Consider the following 19,763-nt stretch of genomic DNA (forward strand, 5'->3'; position numbering starts at 1 on the left):
TTTGGTCTGAGGCCTGATTTGAACTCAGGTTGTCCTGACTTCAGGGCTGGTGTTCTATCCACTGCGCCACCTAGCTGCCCCTTAATTTATGCCATTCTTGTCCACGTCCTTTCTTAAGTTTATCAAGAGAATCCACCCAATATGTTGAGCACCTTCTTTAGTTTTTCTTAATATCATAAGCATATGAGTAGAGCACATAGTCAGTCCACCAAATATTCCTTGCTCCTACCATGTGACTAGGCCATTTTCTCATGTGTCACTGATGAAAAACAAATGATCAGAAAGTAGAATGGATTTGAAGCAGGAATCCTAGAAAGATGCAGAATTCAGATATATCCTAGGTTATCTGCCCCTTACCACACTAAATTATATATGTTAAAGACCTCCAAATTGAGAAATCTCAGCAGTAATAGGAAAAGAAGTAAAAGAACTTGCCACCATGTAATTCTTACCAAAAAAATAAATGGTTCATAATTAAGTCATTAGCTCTTGGCTCTAGGTGCTCATGTGACACCACTGTCTCTGTCCCTCCTGACAACTGTTTGTCGAGAAAAATTGCGAACTATAAATGATCGCTTGAAGATATACTCCAAATCACTAATAGTTCAAGAAATCTAAATTAAAACAGCTCTGAGTTTTTACCTCACAGCATTCAAATTGTAAAAGATGAGAAAAGATGGAAACAGTTACTGCTGAAGGAACTATGGGAAGGTAGGCACACTAGCGTACTGTTGTTGAAGCCGTGAAGTAGTTCAGTCTGGCATTGTTCAACATAAGGGACTTAACTGCCGGTACCCTTTGACCCAGTGATCTGGGCATATACACAAAGGAAATAAGAGACAGAAACAAAGGTCCAATATACATAAAAATATTTATAGTAACAGTCTATGTGCTATCAAAGGTCTGGAAATAAATGGGTGCACATTGGGAAATATCTGAAAAAATTATATGTTTTGGAATATTATAGTGCAGTAAGAAATGATAGATATGAGGAATTCAGAAAAAACAATGGAAGATTCATGTGAACAAATGCAGAAAGATTAAGCAGAACCGAGGGATATTATATACAATGACTATAATAATGTAAGTGAAAAGATTACTAAAAGGAAGTTGAACTGTGAGTAATTGAAAAACCAGTAATGATCCCAAAATCAGGTAATGCGGTGTACCTCCCTTCTCACCACTGAGAGATGGGAGATTACTGGGTTGTAATATTGTATACGTTGTTAGATGGGGTCACTATATGGGATGTTTTTGCTTAATTGATTTGTTTCATCAGAAGGGAGAGTTTATTGCAGGGGAGATAGGGTGTTGACATGACTGATGTAAAGACAAAGGATCAATAAAATATATTTTAAACAAATTTTTAAAGATTGAGCTATTACACATCTGCCCACAGGGTTATTGGGAGAAAAGGACTTGATAAGCTGTACAACACAATGAAAGTGTGAATTTTTGTCAATTTTGCTTTTCCTAGGAAATATGTCACCTGGAACCAGAGGGACAAATGAAGGTGGACCTAGTCCTGAAGTCAGCAGACAATCTTCTCAGCTGTTGCAGTGAAGAACAGAAGCACAAGATCCTGGCCAGACTGAAGGACATCAAAGCCCAGTGGGAAGAAACAGTTATCTATATCACTCACTGTCACAGGTAGTGAGTTAATGGAAGCCTGGGTAGAAGAAAATCACGAGGCCTTATTCCTATTGGTACATGAGAGCTGGTCTGTCACAAGGATAGGAGGGAGGGTCATAGAATATTAGAACCGGAAGGATCCTTAGACCTTTCACTGGAAGGAGCCTTGGAATCATATATCTATGGGATATCATAGCCAGAAGGCCCTTACAGGTCATCCTGTCCAGTTACCTCTTATTTTGTTTTGTTTACTGAGGAGAGAAACTCAGGCCCCAAAAAAGGAAACAATTTGCCCAAATAGTAGAGCTGGGATTCAAACCTTCATGAATTAAAAATTCATGATTCCAAAATTCAGTACCCTTTCCACTATACCATAGTTGCTTTATTGTGGAAATCTACCTCTTTCCTAATGTTATTATGAAAGAGAGTGACCCTCTTGGAGTTTATTAGGAATAGGATATTCTGTTATGATCTCTAGTCCCTCCCTAATTGATTCATCATAATTATAATAATAACATTTAATCACAATGACAAGAACTGGCAATCTGGCAACAATGTAAGAAGGTGGTGTGTTTTTCAATACAAGGTACGTTTGCTATCGTATCCTCCTGGTCCCATCATAAGCCTATTATATTGTATTTAGCCAGTTATAAATTTATACCTAATTTGTGAGATTTTTATTTTTTTAAATTACTGTTGATAGTACTTTCCATTATATACGTATGTGTGTATATGTGTACATATATGTATATATGCGTATATGTATATATAATATATGTATGTATGTATATGTATGTGTGTGCTTATTTCCAAGTCTTTTCATGTACCTTGTAATCCAATTCCCACAAAAACTCTCTGAGGCAGATAGAGCAAATATTATTCTGCTTTACAAATCAGAATACTGAGGCATCTCACCCAAGGTTACACTGGGACCAAGACCTAGGTTTCCTGTCTTCTTATCCAAGTGAGACAAATAGGTTGTGTAGTAGATACACCACTAAATCTGGAATCTGGAAGACCTCAGTTCAAATGTGGCTTCAGATACTTACTAGTTATAGGATCCTGAGCAAATCCCTTAACTTCTCTTGGCCTTAGTTTTCTTGTCTGTAAAATGGAGATAACAATAGCCCCAAATCCCAGGACTGTTGTGAAGATAAAATAAGCACTTCACCAAACTTAAACTACTATATAAGTGCTAACTATTATAATTACTGTCATTGTTGGAAATAATAGGTGTGAAAGCCTTTGGAAAAGTAAAAATATATGAACATGAGTTGGTAGAATCAAGGCTGGGCACCCTATTTTAGGAGAGGCAATGACAAACTGGAGCATCTCCAGAGTAGAAGAACCAGGACTGGAGGAAGGATGAGGAAGAGGAAAAAAAAAACTAGAAACCACATCACATGAGGATTAGCTAACAGAACTAGGTAGATAGCCTGGAAAATAGAAGGCTTAGGAGAAGTTGATAACTGTCTTCAAATATTCAAAGGGATGTCACAGAGAATAGGTATTAGCTTTGGTATACAGAAATTGCCAGGAGGCACATTTTAGGCCTGTATCATAAAGAAATGCTATGAAAACAAGCTACTTGGAGAAGTAATGACCTAACCATGATAAGAGCTTTTAAACAGAAGTAAGATTGCCACATAGAAGGGTATTGTGAATTGGTTAAACAATATGTTCAAAATAACATTTATTAAGTACCTACTGCCAATAATGTTCTAGGCATTGGGCAGATATAAAGTTTAGACAAAACACAGCCCCTGCTTTTTAGGTTTTGCAGTATAGTAGGTAAATATGATATACAAATATAGTTCAAAATAATATTTGATAAATATACCAGAGAGGAACAGAATTGTACAAGAAATGTGCTGTGTGAGGTCCAAGAGAGCACAGATCCTTACAAATACGGGAGATTAAGGAAGGTTTTCTGGAGGAGGTGGCATTTGAGCCAGGCTTTAACAGATTAATAGGAAATTCAATAGACAATATGGTAGAATTGGAAGGTAGAATGGGGAGGAAAGACCATTCCTAGCATATAGGAGAGCCTAAGTGAAGGCAGACATGAGAAAGCTAAGGTTTATAAGGAAAATGACAAGTTGGAGTGAGCTATACTTAGAGAAGGAGAGTGATGTTAGAATGTTAATAGCTTTGAAAGCCAGGTAGAGGGTTTTTTTTTAACTTCTTGGTAAATAACAGATGTTTGGCATGGAACAATGACTCTTCATGCCAAAGCTGTCTGGAAGCATATGAAGGATGATCTAGAGAAAGAAGAAATGGAGGCCAGAAGGCTTCAGAAGCTATTACAACAGTCAAAGAGGATGGGAATCGAGGGCCTATACTTGGAAGATGTCAGTAAGAATAGAGAGGAGGGGATGGACGGGAGCTATTGCAAAGGTAGAATTTACAACACTGGGTGACCTGATATATGAGATGAGGGAGAAAGAAGAATCATAAATATCATCAGATTTTAAATCTGTGAGGCAAGGGAAATGATGGTATCCTTGATAGAAACTGTTAAATCAGAAGGATGAACAGATTTTGAGAAAAAGATAGCAAGTCCTCTTCTCTTTTGGACATGTTAAAGTTGAGTTCCTGGTGGGAAATAGTTACAGTTGCAGGTCTAGAACTCAGAGGAGAAGCTGGGTTGGAGATAAACTTGGGAGTATCTGCATTGAGGTACCGATTGAAGCTGTGGAATTAAATGAATTTGCTCCTGGGGAAAGTATATAGAGAGCAGGGGTGAGAGGAGACAAGAAGAAGGGAGAATGTAGGGGAAGGGAAAGCAGAGGGGAGAAAAGGAGAAGATGAGGGGAAGAGAAGAGAGCCAAGGACAGATCCTGAGGGCTTCTGTTTTAAGGGGGTTCTTTTTAAGGGATTGGGAGATGAAGAACTAATGGAGAAGTCATAGAAAAGGAGCAATTGAAAGGTTTGAAGGGAGCCAAGAGACTGTAATATCTCAGAACTGAAAGGAAGGGAAGGTATTTAGAAGCAAGAAAGGGTTAACAGTGTCAGAAATGTCAAAAAGGGTGAGATTTGGTGGGGGGAAGGGAGGGAGGGAGAGAGAGAGAGAGAGAGAGAGAGAGAGAGAGAGAGAGAGAGAGAGAGAGAGAGAGAGAGAGAGAGAGAGAGAGAGAGCGCGGGAGAGAGCGCGAGCTGTGTTAGAGTTAACAACAGAAAGATACCTGGCAACCTTAGAGCACTTTGTGTAGAGTCGCAAGGAAGGAAGCAAGACTACAAAGGGTTGAAGAAAAAGCAGGTATGGGTTAAGTGGAGGAAGCAGGTGTAGACTACTTTTACAGAGAAGTTTATCAGTGAAGGGGAGGACAAGGTGAGGTGGAATAACTGAATAGGATAAAAAATCAAGGGAAGAGTGTTGTTTTCTGGAGTTTTTTAGAATTAAAGAAACTCAGATATGTTTGTAGATGGGAAAGGAAAGAAGAGACAGACTGCAGACAGAGACAGAGGTAGATACATAAAGAGGGGAGATGGGGAAGGAGAAGGAAAAAAAAAGGGAGGTGAAGATAAAGTAGCATTTTAGAGAGGAGAAGACTGCTATAACAAAGTTCTGGAAAAGGTGGGACAAGGTCAGAAACAGTGGGATAAAGGGTCCAATTACAGCAGGAGTTCTTAGTCTTTTGTGTATCATGGGCCTCTTTGGCAGTATTATCTTCTCATGATAACATTTTTAACTATTTGAAGGAAATGCTAAATATTAGTTAGAAGTTAACCGAAACAAAAATGTAATTTTTTTCTATTCAACTTCATAGTCTCCCTACAGTCTAAGTCTGTGGGTCTTAGGTTAGGAACCCCTGAATTAGAAGGACGAGTCTTAACGAGCATTTGGACATTTCATCTGTTTTTCACTGAATTGAATTAAATTGAAGGAAAAGAGAATGACTCAGCGATTTTTTTACTACCTGCATAAACTTGGGCAAGTCATCTAACTTCCTTGGGCTTCATAAAACAAAGAGGCTGAACTAGATGATCTCTGAAATTCCTTCTGTCTTTCAAAGGAAGAGGCCTCAAGCTTCCTAAACCAACCCCTTATTGTGGTGATCTAAGCTGTGCTTGAAAACCTCCAGCGAGGTGAGGCCTCCGACCCCCATGGCATCTCATTCCATTTTTGGACAGTTCTAATTATTATAAGAGGTTTTCCCCTATATCAAACCCAAATTTGCTGCTTTGCAACTTCCAGCGGTTGTCCCCAGTTCTGATGTTGGGTAGGTTTGAGGGATGGAAAAGGACATCTTGGCTAAAGAACCTCATATCAGATGACCTTAATCTTCTCAGTGAAGTAGGAAACCATTTACTGTAAGTGTAGAAGGTTGGAGGTAGTTGGAAAAGAAAAGTTTTGCTACAATTAGAATGGGGAATGAGATAAGGACTGGAGTAGAGGGATTGCTGAGCAATCCAGTAGAATGAACACTAGCTCTGGGGTCAGAGGCAAGCCATTAAAACAAAATAAACATATTTTGTGACTCAGTTTCCCTATTTGTAAAATGGGGACAATAATAGCAACAACCATATTTATTATGAGAATAAAATGAGATAATACTTGTAAAGCAATTTGCAAACCTTAAAATGTTATGTAAATGCTAATTATTATGTGTAAGATTAGGAACATGTGAGTGCTGTGTCTAGGTTCCATACCTCATTTCTGAGTTTCAAAGCAAAACAGAAATGATTTTTGGATTATCCTTTGCTTCTGTTACTTTGTCCTTTCGTTCGCTCCATTAGTGTGGGTACTTTAGACACCTTGAAGTCCTTGCTTTCAAAGCCAGTGACATGGCAACATTTCACTCATGTTTTCTTTTTTATTCCACAGTTAGCATAGTATAATGAAAAGATTGTTAGACTGGGAGTCAGGAGATAGGGGTTAAAGTAGAAGCTTTTGTACTTGCTAGCTGTATGACTTTGGGCCAGTCATTTGGGTATAAAGTCAAGTCTTTTTGAGATTGAGTTTCCTTATCTACCAAATGGCGATGACTCGTATTACCTGCTACACCTGGAGTGTTATGAGGAAAGTGCTTTGTAAGCAAGAGTATTGTGAAGCTCAAATGAGATAATGTATGTAAAACACTTGCAAACCTTAAAGCACTATAGGAATGTCAGTTTTTATTATATTATTATCATTAATTTATTAGCCCACATTCACCAGGCCTCCAATCTAGTGATGACTTCATTCTCTAATCTTTCTACTTGTGCTGAGCTCAAGTAGTGTTTACAGACCAATACAAGGGTGTGCTGGTAAATGTTTAATAACCAGTCTCTCTGAGGGAAAAAAAAAAGTACGCACACACTTTTAAGTTTACTTATTCTGCATTATTAACACTTTTTAAAGTCTAGAAATCAACAAAACAATAAATCACAGCCTGATTTGTAGCAATCACTGATTTCTGAGGTGTAAATGCTCACACTGAAAATTTAACAACCTCAAGTTTGAACTGACTCCAGCACATTAGTGTGGATACTTTAGACACCTTGAAGTCCTTGCTTTCAAAGCCAGTGACATGGCAACATTTCACTCATGTTTTCTTTTTTATTCCACAGTTAGCATAGTATAATGAAAAGATTGTTAGACTGGGAGTCAGGAGATAGTAAGCTTTAAGCTTTGTAAGCTTAAGCTACTACAGGTAAGTGAATTGTTATCTATAAAATAGTTATATCATGTACACTGAATTCCTCATAAAGCTCATAAGAAAAATGTTTCATAAACTATAAATGTGCTATTTTTAGTAGTAGTTACGTTTGTTTTCCTTTTTTAACAGCCGGATTGAGTGGGTGTGGCTGCACTGGAGCGAATATTTGCTGGCCCAGGATGAATTTTACCGGTGGTTCCAAAAAATTAAGATGACCTTGGAGACCAATGTGGAGCTGCAGGTGGGACTCAAAGAAAAGCAGTGGCAACTTAGCCATTCTCAAGTCCTGCTCAATAACATTCTGAACCAGTCCATCCTCCTGGATAGGCTGCTCGAAGAAGCAGCCTCCTTGTTCAACAGGATAGGAGACCCCAGTGTAGATGAAGATGTCCAGAAAAGGATGAAGGGAGAGTATGAAAAGATAAAGGCCCAAGCCCAGGTGAGACATCATCAGTTCCTTATGTGCTCTAATGTGTAGTGTGCACCTGCCCCTTCTTTGGTTTAACTCATGATCCCCACTGCACCTCCACATCACCACTGGAGGACTTAGTTATCCTGGTTCACTGACCAGTGACCGCTGCATACATATATAGGTAAGATGGATTAATAGATAGATCAATCTACATACAGATATAAATATCATCTTGGACCCTAGCTGGTAGAATAAAATCTTTATTTCAGTTCTTTTTCACATGGAATTTACATGGCAAATTTAGGTGTTTGGAGAGACTTATAGATATTTTAGCCATTCCTTTTATGTTTTCATTTTTCTAGTGGGACAAGAAGCAAGAAAGTTGTAGCTAATAGCTTCCCAAATAGAAAGATAAAGATGGAAAGAGGCTTGTTTCAATAAGGGATGAAAAATGAGTCTCTCCTGTGCTTTCTTTCATGCTCCACATTAGCAAGCCCCAACACTAACCTTTTCCATTGGACACCTTCTGCTTTCCCCAAGGTTCTGTTCTCATTCACTTCCCTGGAGAAAATACCCAAGGGAAAGGGAGCTAACTAATAGCCCCTTTACCTGATTTCCTTCTAATCCTAATTACCTACACACTCTAAGGCCCAGCCTTGCTCTTGTTTTATATTTATTAATTGTCTGTTGTGTGCTTAACACTGTGTTAAGTGTTGTGAACAATTAAATGTTATTAAAAATTAACAATAGTGACACATAGTAGGAGTTTAATAAATGTTTATTAATTGATTGCATAGTGTTAAAAGAATTATATAACATAGACCTTGCCTGTGAGGAGGGTAGTTAAGACAGATAAAGACAGATCAATCAATCCATATTTGATAGATAGATCTTACTTTCTCTCTGTATATATATGTGTATGTATATATAATATATATAAAAAACTGCTTATCATGTCGTATTGTTAGTCAGTTGAAATGAATGAAATAACTGAATTAATACAACAAAATAAAAAAACTAAAAAAAGAGGACCAGTGAAATTGTTATACTTAGTTAAATTAATAAAGAGAAAGGAAAATCAAATGGTCAAAATTAAAAATGAAAAGTTATATCACTATGGATCAAGTGAAATACAGAACATTGTCAGAGACAATCAGTTATCAGAGACAAAACAACAAATTAAGGTCCGATTTATAGCAGTTGCTGATTTCTGAGGTATAAATGCTCATGTTGAAAATTTAACTAGATAATTTAACAAGAAACAGGGTGTTGTAATGGATAGAAAATTAGTCTCAGAACCAGGAAGACATGAGTTCAAATCTCACCTCTAACACCTAATGTCTAGATGACTCTGGGATAGTCCTTAACTTATCTGTGTTCCAGGTGCAGACGTGTACAGGTAGGGAGTTTCTTAATCCTGGAATTCTGTATACCTACGAAATCATGGGTCTAGTCCTCGCCCCTGTTCCTAACAGGGACTATTATATACAGTATATCAGAAAACTGAAAATAGAAATGAAATGAGATAAATACCCCTCAAAATCCAAATTTACAAAACAAGAAATAGATTACCAAAATAAGCCAATTTCAGAAAAAGAAACTGAACAGGCCATAAATGAGCTGCCATGTAATAAACAAACAAACAAAATCCATCTGGGACCAGATGGATTCACAAGCTAATCCTGTCAAACATTTTAATAACAAATAATTCCTATTCCATGTAAACTATTGATAAAAATTAGATTTAAAGTTAGGATGGACTTTAGTAATCATCTAATTATAGGATCACAGATCTAGAGGTGGAAGGGATTGTAGAGGGGGTCTAGTCCAACTCCCTCATTTTGTAGATGAGGAAAATGAGGTCCAAGGTCATACATGTAATAAACGACAGAGCAAGATTGGAATTCTGGTCCCCTGGCCCCAAGTTCATTGCTGCACCAGTCTTTTCCCATCCCTCTCATTTTTTAAAGGAATAAATTTTTATTTTAACTTTAGGTGGATGATAAAACCAGTTTTATCAACCCTCTTTGGCTCTTCAAAGAACGTCTGTAAACAAATTTTTCATTTAGCTTTGATTTCCCTCATTTTTTTTTTTTTTGGTTTTTCTTATTGCAAGAATGTTGACTGCTATGACTGAGCTCCTCTATAAATATGTCCATTTGTTAGTCATTGGAAGAGCATCTCACATGTGGAGTTACAAAGGTCAAAGTTTGCCATCATTCTAAAAACTATGTTACCCTACTACCACTTCTGCAGGGCAGAAGGAGGCCTCACAGGTCAAAGGGCCATTTTGTATTTTTCTTTGTTTTATGGGCTGCCATGGCCAAAAAGTTCATCATCAGGTGGCTGGCATAGTGGTGGTGAGCCTTTCTGTGCTTGGCTGTATTGGTTTTCAGAAAGACTCGGTCTGTTTTCTGAGCCACAGTCAAAGCCTTTTCTTCATGGTAGGACCCATCGGAGTTTGTGGTACTTTGCCATAACCGTTGAGAAGCAAGGGTCTTGTCTGCACTGTGATAGAGTACTGGAGTAGAACTTTGTGGAGGGGTAGCTGCAGGAGTATGCATGTAACTCTTTAACAACCAGCTCCCCCCCCCCAAAAAAAAAGTACATATGACAGACTTTTAGGTTTAATCTGCATTTTCCCCATCATTTTCCCCATCACTTTCATAAGTCTAGATGATCAACAAAACAATAAGTCAGGCCCTGATTTGTAGCATTTGCTGATTTCCAATGTATAAATGGTCACACTGAAAATTTAACCAGTATGAGTCAGTGCCAACATACCCCTGGATATCTGGTCATCTCATGTTTCTGTACTGATGGTGCTCTTTCCATAGCATACATTTCTGTTAATATAGTGTGTTTAGATTGAGAACCCTAAGTCAGCTTCTTGCCAGAATGGATCAGCCTTTTGGGTTGTGTGTGTGCACCTCCAAGAAGCTGTAGCATGCACAGTGGCCACACCCCAGTAAAATCATCTTGGCAGATGGGCTAAACCAGGTTGAGGGTAACCAACAGACCTCAAACCAGTCAGTGAGCTAGGGGGAGCTGAAGATTTTCCCTGGCAGAATGGGTAGATGAGAACAATTTGTTCCAGTGGCCATGAAGGTGGCTTCATGAAAGCCATAAAGCATGGTATAGTTGTTAGAGCTTGGTCAAACATAGAAGATGCCAAGGTCATCTACTACATCCTGGGCCATCGCCAGTTGTCTTAATTTTTATCTTGTCACTGGATTTTGATGATTCTATAAGAGAAAGTGAGGCCAATGACTTTGTGCAGCTCTGCCTCACTTAATTTCAATTCAGCCAAGAGTCAAGATATCACCGTGTGATGTCATTGGTCCTCCTCGAAACAAAGGATGAGCAACAATATATGTGCCACTTATTCCTGAAGGTCAACTTATGCAGCTGTAGCAAAAGTTCCCTAATTTCTGTGGATCCATGGTTATTGGGCTAAGAAATGACACCTAAACCAGAAGTCTGCTGCTGATGTTAAAATGAAGGATCAAAAGGGATGCTTTTCCTGGAAAGCCTAGAAAAGAGACACATGATGGTTGAGCTTGGAATGAGGGAGAACACTGTAATGAGAAGAGATTTCTTCTTTCACTGTAGCTATCTCTTAGTTACCTTTGGAAATTTGAATGTTAACTGCCTATGGTCATTCAGTTCTTTATTTGGTTTTATTTTATCCTTATGTGCCCCTTTAAACATATCTCCCCTCTGTTGGTCAGCCTCCCAGCCCACTGGCTGTACACACAGGCAGCATAGTGAGATTAGTACGTTTACAACTTGATCATCCAGAAGTACAAAAGCGATAACAGGTGATTTGACAATGATGAAGGGATTCTTCCTTGCTTTCTCTTTGTCCCTTTATCTCTCTTTCTCTCTCCCTGTTGGTCTGTGTGCCTGCTCTTTTGAGCCCATGCTGTGTAGACAAATGGAAAAAAGATTGAGTGAGAACAACATTGGCTTATGTTGGATTAATGATAAACTAAAGTGCTGCTGTTATGAGGATTTCCTGTTCCCCTTCTATCCTCTTCCCTATTTTTTTCATCTTTTCACCTGCTTCTTCACAAAGTTTTCTATCTTTCATCTTCCTTTCTTTCTTCCTTGATCCTCTTTTCTGAGCCTTTTCTTTCCTCTTTCCCCCATTTCCCCTGTATGATCTCCCTCTTTTCTTCTTTCCCTTTTCTGCCTCTTATTTTCCATTCTTACCTTTATTTCTGTCCTTTTCCTCTTTTCTTATTCTTTTTGTCTTTCCCCGTTCCCTCCCTTTCTTTATTTCTCTTCCCTGCATCTCTTCTTATTCCCTTTCTTCTCTATCTCCTTCCCATCCAATCTTGTCTTTTCTCCCCATTCTTTTATATTGTTCCTCTTCTCTTTACTGTTCCCATTTCCTAACCTCACTTCTCCCTGTCACTTCTTTTATTTTTTCTTTTCCCCCTTCTCTCCTTCTCTCACTCTTATTCCTTTCCTTCCCTTCACTATTTCTTCTGTCCCTCTGACCTCCCCACTCCCTCAACTTGACTTTTCTTTCTCTAAATATCCCAGCAAATTCTTTTTTTCCCCCTAGCAAATTCTTAGTGAAATTATTTAGCAGCAACAGCAGATGCATAGTCTGTGACCCAGAGGCCTGAGAGACAGCAGACATCTGCAGAGGCTCTTCATGTGTGTTTGGGCAGAAGAGCTGCCAAGCTGGCTTTTTATACAAAGGGCAAGTCTGAGAGTGATTTGAGATAGAATGTACAGTAGGTTAGTAGAACAGCTGCACGAGGGACCCGGCTAGGGGAGGGGCCTTCGGAAACAGGTTAAGTTTTGCTAAATCAAATGGTGCCAGCTGGCGCCTGCTTCCCCTTTACTTCCAAACCTTCCAGGCCCTGTTGTGCTATAACACCAAGTTTAAACATGCCACACCCTCTATTTGTTCCTTTGTAGTGTAGGAAATGCTACCAACACAGGGAATCGCATTTATGGTATACTGATGAGAATGAAGGTGATGTGTCAAAATGGAGTAATAAGGGAAATGGGGCTTGTGGGAAGACAAAAAAGTGTGGGTAGTGGAAGTGTAGGGTGGAGAGGGAGACAAGGATCTGCTGATCAAAGGTCTGACAAAAGTAATTTTAAAAGTTCTTCCAAGTCATCTTTCCTATTATATGTTTAGAGGCCACGTAGCTAGGTCATGGGGAACTTCAGAGATGTCCTACAATGTGAAAACAACAATAAAATATATTATATACATACATGTATATATACACATATGTGTATATATACACACACGTATATACACAGTGTGTGGGGGGGGCAGCAGGCAGATAGCTAGGTGGTTCAGTGGGTAGAGTGCTAGGCCTGGAATCAGGAAGACCTGAGTTCCAGTCCAGCCTCAGACACTTACTAGCTGTGTGATCCTGGGCAAGTCACTTAACTTCTGTTTGCCTTAATCCACTAGAGGAGGAAATGGCAAACTACTCCAAGTATCTTTGCCAAGAAAACCCAATGAATGCTATTGGTCCACGGTCAGACAAAGAATCAGATATGACTGAATGACTGAACAATAACAACAGTTTTCTTCACAAAATGTTATTTTGGTACCTCATTGTGATGTGGAGGTAACCTTAGGTTCTCATAGTCAGTGGCAGCAGAATGAAAATTCTTGCAGGTTCTATTATAGTGGAAGAGCTTCTAGTACAGCCTGGGTGACAGGGTAGTTATGCTTTCCCTAGAAAAGCCTCATTAAGTACAGAAAGCTGGTACTAAAGGACTCAGCACATGATGAATTCCTTGACCATGGAACCCACAAACCAAAAAGTACAAAATGACTCCCAGTCCTGTGCAATCCCCTTCTGATTCTTCAGGGATAATGACAGAGTGGTGGAAAAGGGGACAGAGAATATTAATAATCACAAGTTTTTGCATTGTCTGTAAATAAGAGGCAGCCTAATATAATAAAGAGCAGGCCTCAGAAGCAGGAAGTTTCACCTGTGACATATATTGACTGTGTGACACTAGACAGTCCATTTAACCTCTTAGTATTGTAGGCAATTCTCTAAGACTGTAAGTGGTAGAGAAGGTGCTGATCTACACTGGTTAAGTGAGTTTTCTTACCTAGGAGTTCCCTATATAAATGAAATCAGAGGTCCAGTCTATAAACATTAGTTCAGCTGTTGACACACTGAATGTGAGATTCTTGTCCAGCGACAAACCGATGGAAATACAACTGAAGGAACTGGATCATATCAGGCTTGACATTCTCACTATAAATGAAACCAGAAAACAAAGGAAGTTGCAGACAATTGGGAGAATACTACACAGGTTTTGTTTTGAGAGGCAAATAAAGGAGTTGGTATTGTTCATCCAAAGGCCACAAGAAACATCATTTCTTGGGATACACAGTCATATAGCTTGCATAGCTCATGATAAGCATTTGCAAAAAGACTACCAAAAGTAGTTATAACCTAAGAACCAACAGCTGTTACAGAGACTGAAGGGGCAGGGAAATTCTTTGAGAAATTCAATAACATCCTCAATCAATCAACAAACATTTATTAAATGAATGCCTCCAAGACTGGCTATTTGTGTATTATCACATGATACCTCCCCATGCTTAAATATTCAGATATGTTCTACAAAAAATGAATTAGGATGCCCAGGGCATAAGAAGTACTCTAATAATTTTTTAAAATGGAATTAATAATAGTAAATGACTGGTTGCTCATGTGGGAGTCATTTCTGAAGCAGCTGCCTATGTACAGTCAGATGACTAACCTGTTAGAGCAAAGAACAAAAACAATGCAAATTAGAAGAAAGAATAAAGATGAGGAGATAGGGGCACACAACTGAGATAGCTCAAGCTGTTGATGCAAAAAAAAAAAATGGAAAATAGATAAAAGAAGCACCAACATAAGCAGCTGCAGGAGCTATTCATGTGTGTCTGGGAAGGGAGCAGCCAAGCTGGCTTCCTGCAAAAAGTAAGGCTTAAGGTGAGCCAGAGTAAAATATATGGTAGATTGCAGAAGCTGCAAGTTGGCCTACTATCACTGTTTCCTAACGAAGTTTAATATAAATCCACAAGAAGAACAAAGACGCCAAGAAACTATCTTAGCCGGCAAACACTTGATCTTCTTGCCAAAGAGGGTTAGCAACTAAGAGCAATACTGATTTAGAAAATAAACTCACTTGAAAAATTGTATAGAGGAAAATGGTAGAAGATTATAATCAGTATTGCCTCATAAAGCAGAGAAAATTGCGGTTGTAAAGTGGCAAATTAACAGAAAAGTTGGTGTGAGACAGCTAAGCAAAATCATCTCAAAGGCATTTAAAGACAAAATAGGAAAGATGTCATTGTTGTCTGCTCATGTCTGACTCTTCGTGACCCCATTTGGAGTTTTCTTGGCAAAGATGCTGGAGTGTTTTGCCGTTTTCTTCTCCAGCTCAATTTACAAATAAGGGAAACTAAAGCAAACAGGGTGAAGTGACTTATCCAGAGCCATACAGCTAGGAAGTGTCTGAGGCAGGATTTGACTTCCTGACTCCAGGCTCCATACCTTATCCACTGCGCTACCTAGCTCCCGGGAAAGAAGATAAAAACAGGCAGAAAATGAAAAAGATCTGTCAAAACTTCTATAACAAACTATTTTCACTGTTAATAATGGAGCCACCACATTTGGATATACTGCATAAAGAAGTAAAAATGTCCCAAGAGAAAACAAAGCAAGAGCTGTTGGACTTCACAAAACACATAAAGAGAATGTCTCTGCTGGAGGCGGCACAGTTTTAAAGGTGTATGACATATATGCTCAAGCTCTCTGAAAGGGGAGAATATACCAATACTTGGGAGGAGAATTTTTGTGACCAAAAGAAGGTGACAGAGAAAATATTAACAGCCACTGATTCCTTTGCCTCACTGCAGAATATTTATGAGATTCATTTGCATATGCATATGAGATGTCCTTGATGAAGGTTTGAGATAAGACAGGCTCTTGAAATAATGTGTCCTAGGAGAGTGACATGCATATAATAAGCTCTTAATAGATGTATGTTGAATTAAATTAAATTAACATTATACGGCAGAGCAGTTCTTTAAAGTTAAAGAGTTGACTAAAATGTGTTCAAAATATAAGATCCCTCTGAGTTTTATTGATTGTTGACTATAAAAAAGCATTTGATTCAGTAGAGCAAAATGCTACCTTAAAGACTAATCCCATATAAGATTTCTCGAACAATATAACTACATAGGAAACTTTAATTGCCAAACAAGGCAAAAATAGGGATACCTGTCTACCAAAGGTGTTTTGTTATCGACATAACGGATATACTGCTTGGCGTCCAAATAAGAGAGAGGTTCCCTGTAAATGGTGAGGGCCTTCATATGCTCATGTTTCTGGATGATGCACTGATTACACGAAGCTTTCAACATTGCTGAGTCTCCTTAATTTGACCCATTATCATTCAAGAGTTTAGCTTAATTATTTATACAGGGAAAACCAAGGGGATGAATAATGCCTTTTTTCAGACTATGATACACAGAGCACCTGTTAGCATCTAGTCTGTTAATCCATACGTGGATGGACCCACAATTGAACAAGAAAAGAATAGACTCATCTTTCTCGATGTCTTTTTAGACTTTGATACTGTTGATCATTTTTTTTCCTGGAAACTCTTTCTTCTTTGAATTTTTGTGACACTACTCTCTCTCCAAATTGTCCTTTTCTCTAGCTGACTACTTCCTCTCAGCCACCTTTGCTGAATAGTCACATCATATTTTGTTCTGGCATTTACCTTCTTCTCCTCTCTTTGTACCCTCTTTTTTCTTAGTGATCTCATCAAATCCCACAAGTTTAGTTATAATCTCTATGTAGACCATTCTCAGATCTATATATCCTGCTATTTCTCTCCTGAACTCTAATCTCATGTCACCAACTGCCTATTAGCATTTCAAACTGGATATCCCGAAGACATTACATACTCAACAAGTCCAAAATGAGATGGGTTATCTAACCCTCCCCCACAACCCACCCTTCTACCAAACTTCCCTATTTCTGTCCAAAACTGGCACCACCTTCTTCCAATGATCCAGGCTTGCAAACTGGACATTATTCCCAACTCATTATTCACTCCATGTATTCTATCTATTAACAAACCTTGCTGTTTCTACCACATGATCTACCCACTTCTCACACGGTCATTACCCTAGTTCAGGTCTTCAGGCTGTCATGCCTGGATTACTGCAGTGGTCTTCTAAGTGGTCTCACTACCTCGAGTATCTTCCTACTCCAGTCTATCCTCCACATAGCTGCTGCTTTTGCTTTAGTTCACCTATGACCTTCTCACTCTCCTACTCAGTGAACTCTAGAGGCTCCTTTGCCTCTGGGACAAAATACAGACTTTTCTGTTAGTCTTTTAAAGCCTTCCTTTCACAAGCTGGCTCCGATGTATCTTTCCAACCTTGTTGCACACTACTTCCCTGACACTCTGGTCCAGTATTCTCTACATTCCCCCAGATGCCACATTATTTCTCGTATCCACACCCTTACATTGACCATCCATCGTGCCTGGAATGTCCTTCCTCCTCACGTTCACCTCATAAAATCCTTCAATTCCTACGTGACTCAGCTGAAACACCACCTTCTACACAAAGCCCTTTCCTGACACCTGTAATTGCTAGTTTCTTTCCTCCCCAACTACCTTGCATTTAAATGCCTTGTATTGATTCTGTACATACTTACCTTGGTACATGCTATCCCTCCTCACACCTCCCAGTAGAATGTAAGGTCCTTGAGAACAGGCACTATTCTATTATTATTATTTTTTTTTGGCCTTTGTATCCTCAGCATGTCACAGAGTGTCTGGCAAACAATAGGTATTTAATAAATGCTTGTTGATATAATAATTGGCTGATTGAATTGCCTTATGGAAATTGTACAGTGTGGTTATTGACTCTAAGTCTGTCCCTGAAAAGGGTTTATATTTTCTACATTGATATTCTTGTGATGCTGCATTGTTGTGAGTAATGGAATATCAATCTCTGAAGAATGAAAATTGTGACTCACCCTGGTAGGCAAGAGTAATGTAATACATCCCTAATAAACAGTTGCACTGGAGAAGAGGAACAAAGGATTTCTTCAGAGTTGGATATCTGACTGAAAAAGGAGACAGGCAGCCATGTAGCAAGAGAGAGGTGTTAACCAAAAAATATCCCTCGTCTATTAGATATTGCATTGCAAGTAGATTTATTACAAGAGAAATGAACATGTGTTTGGGACAGCCAGTGGAAAGCCTGAGTGCCATATTAGTATCCACATGGTGTCAAGAGAGCTGGAGGAAAGCTCTCAACATCAGTCCTTTAAGGAGGCTGTGCAAGAATTATTCTTCCTACTTCATAGACAAGGAAACCAAGCTTCAGAGAAGTGATATGTTTTCCCCCAAAGTCATAGGGATAATAAACTTAAGAGCCAGGATTCTTAAGACTTTGACATAGGAAATATTTTCCTGAATCCAAGTCCCCTCCTCTTTCAATTACAGTCCCCTGCCTCCCAGATGAAAAGTTCAGTTAAACCAGTTATTAGTGAAGTAGCACAGTACAATTTAAGAGTGTTGAACTTGAGAGACAAAGACCTGAGTTCAAATTCCAGCCCCACCATCTACTACCTGGGTGACTTCAGCATTTTTTTAGGGGGCAAGGGAATAAGATGGGAGAACAGAGCATGGTATAGTGGCTAAGGGGCAGCGAAATGGGCAGTGCATAAAGTGCCAGACCTGAATGCTGGCCTCAGATACTGACTACTGTATGACCCTGGGCTAGTCACTTAACCCCATTTGTCTCAGTTTCCTCATCTGTCAAATGAGCTGGAGAAGGAAATGTGAAACTATTCTAGTATCTTTGCCAAGGAGATCCCAAATGGGATCACAAAGAGTTGGACATGACTGAAATGACTGAACAGCACAAATAGTGGTTAAGGTGCATGATTTGGAGTCAAGAAGATCTGGGTTCAAATCCTGCCTCAGCCACTTACTAGCTATATGAGTTTAGATAAGTCACTTAAACTCTCTGTGTTTTCTTATCTATTAGGGGGTTGGATTCTCTGGTCCCTAAGATCCCTTCCAATTCTAAATCCAGGACCCTATGACAAAATTGACTGGACCTTTTTTTAACTGGGTAGTTATCACCAATCAGAATAAAAATAGATAACATTTATATAGCACTTTGCGATTGCAAAGTTCATTCATGTAAATTATCTCAAATATAACAATTATGTCTCTTATTCACATGCTCCTTTTGACTTTTATAAACATATCACATCTATTAATTCATTTCGTTTTATATCTCTTTTCAAGGAAGGCAGGTGTTATTAGCCACTCTGTAGGGATGGAAAAATTGAGACCCAAAGACCCACTCTATTTTGTAGAAAGAATGCTACCCTAAGTTAGCTAGCTTGGTGTCCTAATCCCAAGTCTGTGGTCTGGTATGAGCTATTTAGGCTGTCTACACTTCAGTTTAACTCACTGTAAATGGGGGTAATACTATCTCCCTACCACATATACCACAGGGATGTTAGAAAGTTAAATTCAATAACATATGAGCTCTTTTTACTAATAGTATCCAATTTCAGTTTAATAGCTTTATAAGGAAAAGTCTCAACTCTCAAGTAGCATCTGCAAATCAGATAATTTTTGGTAAAATCTGCATGGTCACCTAAGTGGGTGACCTTGGCTAGTCTCAGCTGTTTGGGGTAGGAGTAGTAGCTGTGGGGAGAATGTGGCAAGAACTGGACGTGTGACCCCAGCTTGCTTGCTGACCTTTATTGCGTTTGAATTCAGGAAGGGATATAGGCAGGATTCTTAATTTGAGCATTCTCAACTAATATCACCTACTAGAATTATTAATAGAGTATAACGGGGCTTTGGCACATGCTCAGAACCCATTAGATTGCTTAACTCAAGCAGCTTCCTCACGTGGAAAACCTGGAAGCATCTTCCACCTGAAATGGTCGCCTCCTTATCATTATTCCTAATATAGCTATATATATTTGCATATAACTATATGCAAAAAGTTTACAATTCACTTTCCCCACAATAGCTTA

General features: G+C 38.9%; 1 protein-coding gene across 1 annotated transcript in view; it reads left to right on the plus strand.

The window, feature by feature from the left end:
- The window catches only part of SYNE3 (spectrin repeat containing nuclear envelope family member 3), a 191,368-nt gene that overhangs the window by 68,110 nt on the left and 103,495 nt on the right, over positions 1-19,763 (plus strand). The window contains 2 exon segments of the mRNA XM_078150426.1: positions 1,478-1,650; positions 7,404-7,713. Of these exon segments, the coding sequence (XP_078006552.1) occupies positions 1,478-1,650; positions 7,404-7,713 (483 nt within the window).

The sequence above is a fragment of the Phascolarctos cinereus genome, unplaced genomic scaffold (genome assembly GCF_003287225.1).
Source record: "Phascolarctos cinereus isolate Bilbo 61053 unplaced genomic scaffold, phaCin_HiC Scaffold_2;HRSCAF=192, whole genome shotgun sequence".
NCBI classification, from domain to species: Eukaryota; Metazoa; Chordata; class Mammalia; order Diprotodontia; family Phascolarctidae; genus Phascolarctos; species Phascolarctos cinereus.